The 16,494-nt window shown below is 31.9% G+C and overlaps 2 protein-coding genes across 2 annotated transcripts in view; one reads left to right on the plus strand and one right to left on the minus strand.

Annotated features, from left to right (window-relative positions):
• The window catches only part of LOC106678164 (guanylate cyclase 32E), a 219,205-nt gene that overhangs the window by 173,827 nt on the left and 28,884 nt on the right, over window positions 1-16,494 (minus strand). The window lies entirely within an intron of this gene.
• LOC106678138 (serine/threonine-protein phosphatase 6 regulatory ankyrin repeat subunit B) lies at window positions 9,792-14,849 on the plus strand. Its single transcript, XM_014416483.2, has 2 exons — window positions 9,792-9,924; window positions 11,534-14,849. The coding sequence occupies exons 1-2, from the start codon at window positions 9,868-9,870 to the stop codon at window positions 14,843-14,845; spliced, it is 3,369 nt and encodes a 1,122-aa protein (XP_014271969.2). The 5' UTR covers window positions 9,792-9,867; the 3' UTR covers window positions 14,846-14,849.

The following is a 16,494-nucleotide window of genomic DNA, read 5'->3' on the forward strand; positions in this document are numbered from 1 at the left end:
AAAAGAAACGCCTCCGAACTGCCAGTATTGCAATAACAATTTAACAATAAGCCATGTTTTCCAACGATGCCCATATTTTACACCACGCCTCAATAGCTTGGGACTAAGCCAAGATATCTCAAAAACCATTGGAGACGATGATGAGGCAATAGAATTGGTGTTTCAATTTTTGAAATCACAAAATTTACTGACAAGAATATAACTTGATCGGAAGGGGAAAAAATAAATAATAAATGAAATTTAACGAATATTGGCAGGATTGAATAATGTATAAATGGCGTTGATGGCCAATGAAGTTTGGCGCCACTAAACAACTTAATAAAGTCAACTCTCGAAACGTACTAAATTAAAAATATATAAATCACTTGTTAGACCCATGATTTGACATGGTGCAGAAACCTGAATATTTAATGTGGTTATAACAAATTATAATATCCTTTAAGTAAATAATAACAAATTTTTATAAAAAGCAAGTTTATTATTTTTATAGTCATGCACTAAATGTTATAAATGAAATCTTCACAGTAATAGTAGCAAGAATGTTAATTAAATCACGAGAAACTATATTATTTTATGAGAGACTTTATTATTTTATTATTATGTTATTTTATTTATTTATTTTTCATACAGATCGTTCGATTATGTTCATTTTGTTTTGTTCTTCTATTTGTATATATTTTAAGAGTTTTTTGTTTTTTTTCATATATTTAATTTATTTTACTTTATTTTAGGATGTATGAGATCATTCATTACTATTACCTTTTGACCCCAACTGTGTGGCAGATTGTATTATCTACCAATAAATAAAAAGTAGTATATAATAAACTTAAAAAAAAATTAAATCACTAGTAATATTAATTATTATTATTTTAAGTAAATTTGTGAATTTCGTTAATATTTTGGAAGGAAAATTAATTTAAAATAATGAAAATACTTATTGTTACCAGTAATCAGATCACTTTTTATTTTGTATAAAAAATACTCAGAAAAAAATAAAATAAAAAAAAAAACATATAAATAATTTTTCTTCCTGCATAATTTATTAATTATGTTTATTCATTCTTCTATTGGGAAATATAAATTATGAATTTATTTTGTGAACGTGAATTACACACGAATCATTACTGACGTAGGAATGAACATATCTTAGAGCTCAAGAGAATGTTTACCTTAAACACTAATATAATCTGTAAATCTATGTTGAATTTTCCTTGAGCAAACATTATTACAGAGTGTTCAGCACGTTCTTGCAATTGCTTGCTAATCACCAGGCAGGTCGTGGAAAATAATGTGTTGAACTTTACTTAAATAAAATTTTCAAATGTTTTCTATAATCGAAACTAAATTCAACTACACTAATAAAAATAACCCTATCTATAAGAATTTTCAATAAGTTAAATATTTTGAATTTTAGTTTAAAAATATGATTAGTGTATGCAGACATAAGCATCTTGCAATTTTGCCCAATATCTTACATTTTTTTATGTTAGTCACTTAAAAATTATATGTTAGTCCAAGTATACATCTAAGTAATTGACCTTTATCATAATATCTACATTTCCAAGGAAACACCTTTTTTTGTTAGTTGCTATTTATTAATAATAATATACAATTTGCCACAAGGTCGATTCAAAGAACACTGTAAGGTGATGTTTGACTTCATCGGATTCTTCAGGGCTGATTTCACCGATTTTTAAAAGTATTTTTCCAAAATTTGTATATTTGGAAGAAATGTATTTGTAATATATCATGCATGGTAAGAGATTTGTATGGTGTTGTATATAATGGTAAGGTAATATGTTTTAACTCGGCATATCATTGTAAAACTTAGTGGAATTTAATATCAGATAATTTTATCTTCTTTAATAATAATTTGAGGGTGCTTAAAAAACATTCTTTCTCTGAAATACCTTGAATTTTTGTTTATTTGAAGAAAAACAATATCTCATATTGTTATTAGTCAAAATAAAACAAAATAAAAACGGGAAATATAAGCTATGAAAGCATTTAATAATCAATTAGTGAACAGTTATGAGAAAAATATGTTTTCATGATTGAAAGCCGGTTCTAGCCGAAACCGCTCGTCGATTCCGCCTACTGCAAAACTTAACTGGACAAACGGTTTACATATTGTAATATATAAATATAACAAGGCTTATTTATATTTATGGAATAGAGCATAAATTCAAATATGCCTTAATATATTTATGTAGGTGATTCTTTTATGTCTGAAAAACCGTTTTTACAGTTAAATTCGTAAACCTGCCGACTGCCCTACAGTATACTTTAATAATGTGGCTCTTACCCCTGTAGAACAGATTCGTTATCTTGGACTACATCTTGACAAACGACTAACCTGGAATCCTCACACAAGACTGAAAAGACAGGAAACTGCACGCAGATTCCGACTATTACAGCACTTACTAGACAAAGGTCTAAACTTCCAACACATTACAAAAGACTAATCTACATGACTGTAATAAGGCCGATCTGGACATACGGAGTTGAGCTTTGGGGCTCCACTAAACCTTCGAATTCCTCTCGTATTCAATCTTTACAATCCAAAATCCTTCGTAAAATCCTCAATTCTCCTTATTTTGTTACTAATAAAACCATCCATAAAGACCTAAATGTTCCTTATGTAACCGATCTAGCCCGAACCCGATATTATTCCTTCCATAATAAACTCCCTAACCACCCAAACCCACTAGTTTCTAACCTTGCTTCCTCTTCCATTCCTGGCAATCCTCCGAGGCGCCTGAAAAGAAGATGGCCTCGTGACCTTATATTGTAAACTGTTTTTAGAGTTCTACTACTGGGTAGTTTCTCTACATCCTGTATCATATCATTATGTCATTATGATCAAATTTACTGGTTGTATTTTTTTATACAGTTGTAAATATCAATAAATAAATAAAATAAAATAAAAAAACAGTTAAATGTTGTAGCAGTTGGAACTGACGAGCAGTTTCCTATCTTTTCAGTCTTGTATGAGGATTCCAAGTTAGCTTTTGGGACGTCCGCAGCTCAGTGGTTGGACGTAGTCTTTCCACCCTGAGATCTATTGGAGGTGCCGGTTCAAATCCGGCCTGGGCGTTGATTTTTTTCATTGAGAGATAATCCCAAAATATGAAAAACTTGACTCCTTAAACATGGTTAGACAGTATAGGACTCCAACGGAAGTCTTAGCCGTAAAAGAAATTTAGCTGTTTGTTCTGGAGTAGTCCTAGCTATCGAATCTGTACGAAAGGGATATGTGAAGTATTATTAAAGGATATTGTAGGGCAGGATTTGATAGGTTTATGATAGCTTTAGGACTCCCCTAAAACCATCGAATTCCTTTCGTATTCAATCCTTACAAACAATCCAAAATCCTTCATAAAATCTTCAATGCTCTTTTCTTTACCACATATAAAATCATCCATAATGACCACAATATTACACATGTTGCCTATAATGGCCAAAAAACTATATCAATCATTCCATGATAAACTATTTTTTTTTTAAAACTTGTTTCCTCCTGATATTCCTCCTAGACGTCTGAAAAGAAGATGACCTCGAACTCTAGTGCAGAAATGTTATTACAATTCAGCTAATTTAGATTCTCCTCAAGTCTGTATTAAACCACTGTAACAGAACTCACATCACATCTTCTGTAATTTATTTAATAGAGTTGTTAATTCAAATTATAAATTTTAAAAAATGTAAAGTACAAAATAAGTATTTTTTTTATAAACATTTTCCATATTAAAATTAATATTTGAATATGAATGCATGTAATAATAATGATAAGCCTACTTAACGATAGTACAACATGAAGTATTAATGAGCCTCATGCGTAGGCCAACAAGCCAAACCCGCTAAGTAATTACCTACAGTCGAGGACTTAAACTAAGCTCAATACAAACAAATTAGTCCGGAGATCAAGTTTCTGCCTAACGCCCACTGCTTTCAGGACAAAGGATCTTGAAAAATCACTTTGATGAACTTAAATTAAATTTAATGATTGCTTTCTGAGCCTCAATGCCATACCGTAAAGTGTAGCTATAACTAATTAAATATAACTGAATTAAGAAACTTTGTTAATTCCTTAGTTACACTTTCAACAGGAAATGATATTCTAGAACATTCACAAGATAATTTTTATTAGAATGACAATAATAGTAGGGTTGTGCCTACATATTTATATTAAATATATCTTTTTTATTAAACGAACAAATATTTACCTATCTTTTTTTTAAAGACCTTTCTTAGTCATTTCTGACATACAGGGTGGAAGGATTATGAAGGGTTATATTCAGTTACCACCCTATTCTAACTATAGTAGAAGGTCAAGTTTTCGTGGGACCGCCACAGAAATTATAAAGTCGACCCAAAAACAAGTTGCGAAATCGTTAATAGCTACGTCTCAACTCCCACGGCTACAAGCGGCCCTGGAAATATTCACCTACTGTACCAAATATGTTTAAGTACTGAACCTTTTTATAATTTGAAGAGAAGAGCTCCTTCAACGCGCACCTAGCCTCCTGCCGCTGACTATTCACCTTTGGCACAACTCAGGGTGCAGTGGGTGTCAGTCAGAATGAAGTTAGGCATTTGTAGCGAGTTGATATAGCGTTATTAATAACCTTTTGACTATCATCATAACAACCCTGGAAATACAAAAACATATTAACAGTAATTTATTTATCTAAGCAATAAATAAAAATACAGTTAAGGGATGTGCTGCCATCTTGATTAATTAAAAAAAGTTAAGGAGTTATCGACTTTAAAACGAGAAATTATATCAACTGAAGGAAGGTGGCAAGTAACAGTTATGCACGGATAGCATAACCGCTTGAGTGATGAGATGGTTTTGTTCCAGATCTTGATGGCCTCCTAGAGCTGTTTGTATTGTTACAGGTGCTCTCTCTATACAAGGTGAGGAGATTGACTATTGATCGTGAACGAGGTCAGTTGGTTGATATAATGTAAATGGGATAACAATAATTATTTAAAATGATAATAAATAATCATACCATTATAATAGACACCGAAAACATTAAACATATTCGACTAACATAGGAATTAAAATTTAATTTGAATAACTCCTTAACCACCCAAATCCACTAGTTTCTAACCTTGCTTCCTCTTCCATTCCTGGCAATCCTCCAAGGCTCCTTAAAAGAAGATGGCCTCGTGACCTTATATTGTAAAATGTTTTTAGAGTTCTACTACTGAGTAGTTTCTCTACATGCTGTATCATATCATTATCATTATGTCATTATGATCAAATTTACTTGTATTTTTTATACAGTTGTAAACATCAATAAATAAATAAAAAAATTGAATAAATGGATCAGACATTATACAATGGATTTAATGTTATTATTGGCTTATTTAGAAATTTGTAATATTCCAGATTCAGATCCATTAGAGTAATTTTTTGATGTATGGATTGTCAATGTGATTTCTGTTGGTAATTAATAGACTATTTATTAATTTTATTTAAATTAGGTAACATATCAAGTTCCAAAAACGAAAGTTTCAGTTAGAATTAATACTTAAATCTATAAGATCAACATATATAGAAACTCCATTTGTTTAACCCTGTTTTAAAACACTGTGTGGATAACCCTGTTTAATAAGTTACTTTCTACTACTCTCTCCCTACAATTCTTTAAGGATTAAAATCGTAATTCGCAAAGGGAAGAACACCGCTTTATGGTTTTTGAAAATAAAGTATTACGTAAAAAAATCGGACTGAAAAAGGATGGTTAGGGAACTGGAGAATTTAGAATGTTTGACACCTAGGAATTAAGAACTTTTTTGTTACCCCTACCTGTTCATTTCTGACATACGAGGGAGGGAGGTTTTCTAAAGGTAAGCAAGTTATTCAAACCATGGTGGAAAGAGTACGACACAAGTAAACCCAGTTCTGAGTTGTAAGATCGACGATTCAGCTCCCTCGGCCACAGATGGCCTGAGAATTGAGGGATAAATATAATTTAGGTTATAGAATTGCGGCAAATAAGAAGAGTTTGTAAGATGAAAGACTTAGTAACGAACATCTCTTAAATATTAGTAAGCACTGAACCGACGGGTAAACCGAAGCGTAAAGGAGTATTGGGTCTAGGAGAGACTGATCTGCTAGATTTAGGTTTGGACGGGCGACACTGAACAGATATATGTAGACAGCGATCGGTTTCAGTTTCGTTAAGCCTTCATTATTATTATTTATACTATTCAATATTCAGTAATAAACTCTTTCCAAACTATAAAACTGAAGAGATTTTCATTCCACAGCCCAACAATGGGCCAGGAAACAATAATTCTTCCCCTTTGCCCCAGGTGGAAGGCAACACGATTACCCCAGATCCCTAATAAGCGAATGGGATTAACGAGTTCAATCTTGTTGATTCGATTTTTATTCAAATCACCTCTGCGTAATTATATTACAGACCTCTGTTGGTTTCCTATTCCGGCCTTAAATCTCTGATGTTCATTTAAAAAAAAAAATATTTGAAGTTTTCACTACATTAAATTAAAAATATAAAACTCACATTAATCAATATAAGCTTTAATTTATTTCTCATATTTTATATCATAATTAGTTTTTCTTAGAAACCGTCGATTTTTTCATTAACAGGCCTTAAACAAATAATGTTTGTTATTTCTCAGCTAATTTTTCAGCCCATTTTGTCATCTGATTTATTTAATAATATTACCACTTTTATTGCATTTGTGGAGGGAAAGGTGGGGTCGTACTTTACGACCGTTTAATAATGTGATGGTCCAAGTCAAACCGAGACCAAAAAAGGACCTCCGTGGAACATATAAGGTAAGTTATTATACAAGTTTTTAGAAAACTTACTCCGAATTTAAACATTTATACCTATTTTTCTTTTAAAAAAATAACGATACATTATTGAAATACCTTCTGTTATATTTAATAAAACCACATAAAATTATCAAAATATCTTTTGCGGACAAATGCTTGGTCAATTAGTTGGCTACGGGAGTTTAAATCTATTCATTTTTATATCATGAAAAGAAATTATTAATGAATAGGGAATTGTAGATTAAATATTATCTTTCCACGCATTGATCATGTGATCATAAACACACATCGTCTTCTTTGGAGCGCGGAATGTACTGGGCGGGAGTCTTTTTCGATGTTGAACTGGCTTTTGATCGAGTCTGGCACCCGGAACTGCTTTACAAACTCCGTAAATTCCTACCTCCTACATACTTTCTCATTGATAGATTATTGCAAGGAAACTACAATGGTTCCTATTCATCTCTCTATTCTCAGTCCGCTGGTGTTTATTAAGGTAGTATCCTCGGTCCCATCCTCTACACCGTCTATACAGCTGACATTCCAACCAATCCTAACACTATCCTCACCACGTATGCCGATGACACATGAGTGCTCGCTGTTAATAATAACCCATTAATCGTATCCCAAAATCTCCAATCCCATATCACAGCCCTCGAAGAATGGTGTCGTAATTGGAGGATTAAGATAAGTTCCAACACATCCCATCAAATCACCTTTACTCTTCGTCGTAAACCTACTGACTGCCCTACAGTTTCATTTAATGATGTTACTCTTACCCCTGTCGAACAGATCCGCTACCTTGGACTACATTTGGACAAACGACTAACCTGGAATCCTCACACAAGACTGAAAAGACAGGAAACTGCACGTCGATTTCGACTATTACATGTAAGACTGATCTACATGACTGCAATAAGGCCAATCTGGACATATGGAGTTGAGCTTTGGGGCTCCACTAAACCTTCGAATTCCTCTCGTATCCAATCCTTACAATCCAAAATCCTTCGTAAAATCCTCAATGCTCCTAAATTTTTCACAAATAAAATCATACATAAAAACCTTAATGTAACCGATCTAGCCCGAACCAGATATCACTCCTTCCATTATAAACTCTCTATCCACTCAAACCCCCTACTTTCTAATCTTCCATCCTCATCCATTCCTGACAATCCTCCGAGGCGCCTGAATAGAAGATGGCCACGAGACCAGATAATGTAAAATGTCATTAATACTACCAATGGGTAGTTTATCTACACGCCTGTAACACTCCAATTTAACTTAGATCAGATTTACTAAATGCATTATAATGGGCAGTTGTAAATAGCAATAAATGAATATTAAAAAAAAATAAAATAAAATAAATAAATATAAATATATCAGTTCTGCCCTTAATTTGATTTATTCAAAATATTATAATAATAATAATAATAATAATAATTATTATAATTATTCAAAAGATTAGCTTTTTAGTTCAACTTCTCCCATTTCGAAGATTTCCCATGTTGTTTTCGAATTATTGTCTGCTATTTTGAAATAATAGTTTTAAATTTAGTTTTATAAAATAGACCCAACTTAATTAGATTCTCCATCAACCTTGTAAATGATTATTATAATTTTTTTTTTTTTAAACGAATTTCATTAAACTTTCGTAAACACCAAGGAATTGTGAAAAAAAAAAAATTGTAAAACTTTCGTATAATAGTATATGTATATTATCGTCTTTCTATCATTGTATGTCCCTGTTTCGTCGAAAAACTTTCAGAAATTTATATCTAAATGCGAAAGCCGTTCTTGTTGACAAAATCTTGAATATTGTAAATAATAGTAATAATAAATTCTATAAATATAGAATCAAAAGGTAGGGAATATTTGTATGCAAGCACAAAATTGAAAAAAAAAACCTTATAACTGAAAATATTCATTCATATTATATATATTATATCATATATACATTTAAGACACAAGGGACAAATTTATTTCCGAGTTCAATAACCGATGTAGATGTAATTTTTGGGATTGTACGGGTAGCTAATTAGTTGATCCCCTATTGATTTTATCTGATTGTTAATAATATTTTGGCTCAAGAATGCGCAAACGTATTTTATTGTACTGTGGTGTAGATAGTTGACCGTAGATTAATGATTGGAGAAGTTTTTGTCGGGGAGTGTGGTCAGCAAAGAACAACATAAATAAACAAAACCATATTTATTTATTTTATTCCGACGTTTCGACCTGAGTTTCAGGTCTTCATCAGGGCTATAGATTGTATACTATTCCTTTTCAATTGTATGTTTCTCTAAATGTTGTTGTTATCTCTTTTTGTTCTATAGTCCTGATGAAGACCTGAAACTCAGGTCGAAACGTCGGCATAAAATAAATAAATATGGTTTTGTCTATTTATGTTGTTCTTTGCTTACCGCACCTCCCGACAAAAACTTCTCCAGTATTTTATTGTACATCTATATAAAAAACGGTTTTCTGATTTGGTTCAAATTTAAAAGAAGCTGGGAACTAGTTATGGTAAGTGTTGTATAAATTTTATCAGATTCCGTCAACTAATTCTGCTGACGCATACGAAGCACTCCTTTATGAATATAGTTGTATCTCAATAATAGATCACGCTGTATATTTTATTCTCAAATGAAAGATCATTTAATTAAAACAATATCTTGAAAAATAGATAGCAACGTATGCAACAGAAATAAGTAGAAAAAGGTAGTTTCAAAAACAAAAAACTTTAAAAAAAAATAAGGCGATAAAAAAGAAATTGTTTGACTCATTTACTTGACAGTCGTTTTTGAAAAGTAGATATGAAACTGTGGAATCAGAGTTTTGCGTGCGGTTGGAGATTTCGTTCCAGGAAAACACGTTTCCGACCCATTATTTCCTTATATATAATTATTCGCATAACGATAATGATACGTCGAACGTCATCCTGCTGTTTTTGACGTAGCTGAAGAAGGAAGTCTAGTCCTCTATCTACAACAGTCATCGCGAGGTTGTGTATATTGCAACTTACGGAGTCTTGCTTAATCTTGCATCTAGTCATGATACTCACACTAATCTACTTCTTCATCTTCACTCAACACCACCTTATTCTCTCTGTATGTATATATAATTAATAAATGTATATCTATCTCACTACACTAGTAAAATATCCATTTTCTATTTTTACTCGAATGTTGATCAGTTTTCGTTTATATGCGAACTTTTTGTTTTTATGTGAATGAAAATAAAGTCGAGAACTAAAATATTGAATATTTATATTTCACAGTTGATGATTTCAAATGGATCACAATTAAATCCTAAAAGGTAGCAGACGAAGAATTAAAAAAAAAAAACAATCACAGTATTTTCATTTTTTTGTATAACAATAAATAAATACAAACTTGAATGTAGATTTTTCGTTGTTTGGAAAAAAAAGCTATATTTCAGCAACTATTAGACGTTCAAATAGCTATTAGCAACCAAATTACAGCAAGTTGAATGTACTACAATAAAGTTAATAACGTTTATCTTCGCAAAAAGTAGCATTTTCCATTATATTTGGCAAAATAAATTCAAAAAATATAGAATCTTCATTATTTGGAAAAAATTTAGCTTTTTGAAAAACTCACGAGAAATATAAAGCGTATAGAGCTCATAATTTAGAAAATTCACACTTCTTTATATAACGTGTGATAAGTTTCTTTAGTGTTTTAGATATTTTTAAGGATATGGAGCACTAAATTAAAAAAAAACAACAAAAGGTTTTTCTCCAATAAAATAAACTTCAGGGGATGTGTACAGAAATATAATTCTATATTTACTTCATTATGACCTTTGCTGTATCCATTGTATAATCTAGTTAAAAATAGAACAACAAAATTCTGTAAAAAAAATGCGTATTTTTTATTTTCATTACTTGAAAGAACTAAAAAATCAATTCCTCATAACTTCTGAAAGTGCATAAATATTTTATTCCCTCTAAATATGGCCGTAAATTTTGACTCTTAACAGTATATTATTTTAAATAATTAAATAAATAATATATTTCAATTTTATGTTTAATATTAACATAAATAATAATATTTATGCTGATTATTTTTTAGATTTTAATAATCTATGGCTATGTATGATTTTTATTTAAATATATATTATGAATTTAAATTTTTAATATTGATCATACTGAGAGGGAACTAGACGTATATACCTAGTTAAATAATAGAGGGGAAAATGGATGACATAAAAAATTAAAATAAAGTGTGAAAATGATGAAAAAAAAATAATGTATTTAATTATTTACTGGTTATGCCTTTGTAATATAACAATTTCCCAACTAGCCTTAGTATGTAGTATAGGAACCCAAGGCAGGTGGGGTGGTAATGATTAAAGTTCTTCTTCCTAGTTATAGGTTTAAAGTAATAAAACATTGGAATGAAATAACTCCTTTTCTTCTCCTCTTCGGCTCTTGGAACAATCATAGATATCAGCTTTTAGGGAAAATATCAAATATATAAGTGTATGATTTTTATATTTTTTTTCCATTATTAAATTTTAATTATTAATTACATTTGGACAAATTTTCATTATTTAAAAATTTATTGTTTAATGCAAAAGATTTAATTATACAGCATATTTTCTTGTATTTCCCAAATATTTGTTAGCAACGTCAGATGAAATTACTATAAGTACGATGTTTCCATTTATTCATTTTTCTTTTTTCTTTTTCAGTTGAAAAATGATCAAAATGAACTATCCAATTCAAATCTAAATCCATCAGTTGAAGACGACAACTCAACTAGCCTAAGTATTGAATTAGATGACACTCCACTACACCTTGCTATAATAAATGGCAACTTCAGCGACGTGACCAAACTTCTTGATGATTGTACTAATGTTAATACTAAAGGATTTGGTGGCCTTACACCTTTACATATCGCTGCTCAGGAGGGCTACGAATCGATTGTAAATTTGCTCTTGTCCAAAAAGGCAAATGTAAACATCAGAGACGACAACGATAACACCCCAATTCATCTTGCACTTCAAAATAATAAATCTAATATTGCTATGAAACTTATCGACCACGCTACTGATGTCAATATAAAAGGATCTTATGGCCGTACACTTTTGCATTACGCTGCAGAGAAAGGTTACCACTCTATAGTGAAGATTCTTCTGTCTAAAAATGCTAGTACAAATATAAGAGATGGTAACAATGACAGTTCAATAATTGGGGCAGTAAATTATTATCGTCTTGACGTGGTTAAGATACTTCTCGACCACGGTGCTAATGTCAACGATGAAGGATACAAAGGCCTAACACCGCTACATATCGCTGTTAATTTAGGCTACGAGTCCGTAGTAAATTTACTGTTGTCTTATAATGCCAGCTTAGATATAAAGGATCAGATTGGCACCACTCCGTTGTATTCAGCTGTAAAACAAAAGAATTTGAACATGACTAAAGTTCTTCTTGAACACGGAGCTAACGTCAATGATCAGAGAAATGATGGAACGACAGCTTTGATGGTCGCTGCCTTGAAGGGTGATGATGCTATTGTAAATTTATTGATTCCAAGAAATGCTTCATTGGAAAGAAGAGACAATATGGGCAATGCCGCAATACATTTTGCAGCATCGGGGGGAAATATTAAAGTGATCGAGATGCTTCTTGATCACGGTGCATACGTTAACAATAAAGGAGAAAATGGGAAAACACCTCTCAATTTTGCGGTTCGGAAGGACTATAAAAATATAATGAAATCCCACAAACAAGAAGCAATTATTGCAGATATTCGTAGTGAGGGATTAGTGAATAGTTCTATAAATAATACAAACGAAGATGAAATAGTCGCTGCAATTAAGACACTGGTGGAACACGGAGCCGATGTTAATTCGCTAAATCTCCTTCATCAGACAGTGCTCCATGAAGCTTCTGCTATTGGTTATCCTCAAGTCGTTGACTACCTCCTGTCCAAAAACGCTGATTTTACCATTGAAGATTACGTTTGCTTCACCCCTTTACAGTGGGCAGCAAATAATGGAAAGGTTGATGTGATAAAGAACTTGTTAAAATATGGGGATGACATCAACAGGAAAGGATGCAATAATGTAACAGCATTGCATTTAGCAATTAGAAGAAATGAAACTGGGTTAATAAAATTTCTTTTATCTAAGAATGCTGATCCGAATGTGATGAGTGAAGATGGGCAAACACCTTTAGATTTAGCTTTTGATCTTTTATCTGAAGAAATCATCCAACTACTCCTGCTTCATGGAGCGAAGGTAGAAGATAATAGTTTTATGGGATCAAAGATTCTTTTTGATTCAGTGTCAAACAAATCAAAAAAAATTGTAAGCCTTCTGTTAAGTAAAACTGAAAATTTTGACTCGTACCCTACACTCATCCTAAAGCATGCCATTAGAACGGGGTTTGTAGATGGAATATATCAACTAGTCTATAACAGGGCAAATGTTGATCAGAGAGATATCGATGGCATTCCTCCTCTTATTTCAGCAGTTATGTCAGGAAGTTTTGAGTTTGTTGAAGTGATTATACAAGCGCTGAAGGAAGCTCATATGGATTTTTCACCTTTTTTAGATGCACTTAGTACCGTAAAGTTTAACAACGTTCTCGAGTTCCATAATGTGACAGCACTACACATTGCTTCCTACCAAGGTCTCGCAGATGTTATCGAACTGTTGGTATACAATGGTGCTTCGGTAGATATTAGAGATAAACGTGGATATTCCCCACTCCACTACGCCTGTGAGAATGGACATTTTGAAGCTGTTGAACTACTTTTGAGATTTGGAAGCTACAAAAATATTGGTGATATTAATGGTACTACTCCACTTCACATCGCATGCAAACGAGGGCTGTTTGAGATTGCTAAATTACTACTTTCTGATCCACCGGCTGCTATAAATAAAGCAGACAATAGTAGTTACACGCCACTTCATTACGCTGTTTTAAGTGGATCTCTGGAAACAGTCGAGTTGTTAATGAACCTCGGGGCTTATAAAGAAGCTAAGACGATTGATCTAAAAACTCCTCTGCATTTAGCTTCCTACAAGGGCAACGTGCAAATAGTGAAAATTTTACTAAACGCAGGAGTAGAAAGAGATGCGTCTGACGTTGATGGCATGACACCACTACATTACGCCGCAAGAAAAAGACATCCGGATGTAGTGTCGTCGATACTTGTTTCAGGAGCTTTCGTCGATAGTAGAAACAAAAACGGGAGTACACCACTTCACCTAGCTTGCGAAAGGAGCGCCAAATTCAGGAACTTCGAAGAATTGCGAATTGTTATTACGCTTTTAGATTGTAAAGCAAATATAGACGCAACGGACAACAACAAGATGACTCCATTGCATATTGCTGCGTCTAGAGATAATTCCTCAAGGATTATAAAAACACTTTTAGATCGTGGAGCTGACCAATCAAGTAGGGATTTGTTGCTCTACCAACCTGTCCATTATGCTGCATTATATGGGCATTATGATGCAATACTCGAGTTACTTAGCACCGAAATTGGACTAAGTCAAAGTATAACAGTAAATATGGATAACGAAACTCCGTTGTTTTTAGCATCAAGAGAAGGGCACACTGAAGTAGTAGCATTGCTTATACAGGCAGGTGTCGAAAGTCTTCAGCCTGACAGCAAGGGAAGGACTGCTTTGCACCGCAGCGCTGCCAGGGGTCACTTAGGGGTAGTAAAGCTTCTGCGCCGAGCCCTTCTAAATAAAGAAAAGGAAGATAAGTGGGGCTTTACAGCACTCAACTACGCTGCTTCTTGGAAAGGACACCAGGAGGTTACAGGATATCTTTCGAGGTCCCAACTAAACATCACACTGTCATATTATTTAAACAAATATAATCCTTTTGAAGGTAATTCAGAGAACCAAACATTAGTAACGATAAATAAGTTACCTTGCGTTAAATTGGGAATACCTTATCCTTTTAAGGTATATACCGAAAAGGTCAAGTATATAGATCGACATAATGATATAAAATTCAATAACTTCGATTTGTATTAAAATAATTAATATATAATTTTTTAAACTTTCTAGTTTCTTACAATTGAACTTCTTTCCTCTATATAAGTTATATCTTCTATATTCCTCATATCTTGTTCTATATTCCTCTATATCAACTTTACTAAACAGTTTTCAAACCTCGTTAATTCCAGAGTATTTATGTTAATACCAGAGTTTATCAGAATAAACCCAAGAGAAAAATTAATTGACCATCAATCACGTTCTAGGTTCCAAGTAAAGATAAAGGGTAAAAGCATCTACAATGTAAAGTATGGAATGTAAATATGTAAAGAGATTTGGGGAGTATGTTATAATTTCAGGAGAAAAACAAAAATAAAATGATTCTAACAATAATTAACGTAAGGTTGAAAAAAATTTTTAATGTTAATATAATAATGAATTTGAATAATTTTCAATACTTCTGTTTCGTAGTGTAACAGCATTGAATAACATTAATGTAAAATAACATTGAATGAAATGAAAATAAGATAGTGGACAAGGAGCGTCTGAAATGTCATTTTCAAAAAAAAAAAAACGATAAAAAGTCTCATGAGGTGTTTTATTAAATCTCCTTGGAACTATAATGAAATAATATGAAAATAAACCAGTAAGGAAAAACAACATAAAATAGTTTCATGATTGTTTGTAATTTATGTTTTTTTAATTCTTTTGCATTATTTTATGGTTATTAAAATATCAGAAATGTAATTATATAATGTAATACAAATATTACTGCAGTTGGTTAAGATCATAATAATGCTCTAATATGGCCTACTTCATACTTTCCAATTGGGTTTTAATTTTTTTTTTTTAATTTTTAACTTTGCCTTTAACATACAATAAGATGATATCTTTTAAGATTTAAACCTAAGAAATGATAAGACTTAGTTCTGTCATCAGTATCAATAAAATTAAGATCAAATACTTATTTACTACCACTGCTATATTTATTTGTCTCACATTTCGTGTTTTGAACTAGTTTTTTTTAATTTTTTTTTCTGTTTATAAATTTCCATATAAATAAATAAGCAAAGCTATAAGTGCACTGTGTTTAACATATTATTTTATATCAAAGGTTAAAAAATAATAGTATAAACAAGATGTTTTCCTAAAGCAACAATAATGCGTTTAGATAATAATTTATTGATGATAGTAGAATTCAAAGCGCCAATATGCTATTTGATTTAAATTTTGGAGAAAATTAAATTCTTTGGAGCTTAATAATTTATCGGTAACCAACGTTAATCGACTGCAAGGCTGCCTTTGTACTGGCCAACAGCCAAGCCACCATGAATAAGGTGCAACAGACATTTTAAGCGATCTGAGGAATTAAAAAAAAAGGTAATAAAAATTAATTTTTTTATATGTGGTGGTAGAGCGTGGATGCAGAGCACATCAACTGATTGCGGCCTACGATGCCTACTTCTTCACTATGTATCCAGTCAAAGACTCATTCAATGCTTTCAGTGTTAAAGATACATACACAACTTAGTATATAGAGCGTAATAAAATCATTTGACTATGCAGAAAATAAAATTATGAACATTCGGTACGGCTTTGAAAAATAATAACAGGCGGATTTAGTATATTATATAAATACTAAGTTTATTGGAGCTTAACACAAGCATGGATTGTCATATTACTTTATT

This window comes from Halyomorpha halys, unplaced genomic scaffold (assembly GCF_000696795.3).
Source record: "Halyomorpha halys isolate HHAL.00 unplaced genomic scaffold, Hhal_1.1 Scaffold126.1, whole genome shotgun sequence".
NCBI lineage: Eukaryota > Metazoa > Arthropoda > Insecta > Hemiptera > Pentatomidae > Halyomorpha > Halyomorpha halys.

Coding starts and splice junctions, on each gene's coding strand:
- LOC106678138 (XM_014416483.2), top strand. CDS start 9,868: ATGATACTCACACTAATCTACTTCTTCATCTTCACTCAACACCACCTT. Junction 9,925..11,533: donor AACACCACCTTATTCTCTCT/GTATGTATATAT, acceptor TTTCTTTTTCAG/TTGAAAAATGATCAAAATGA.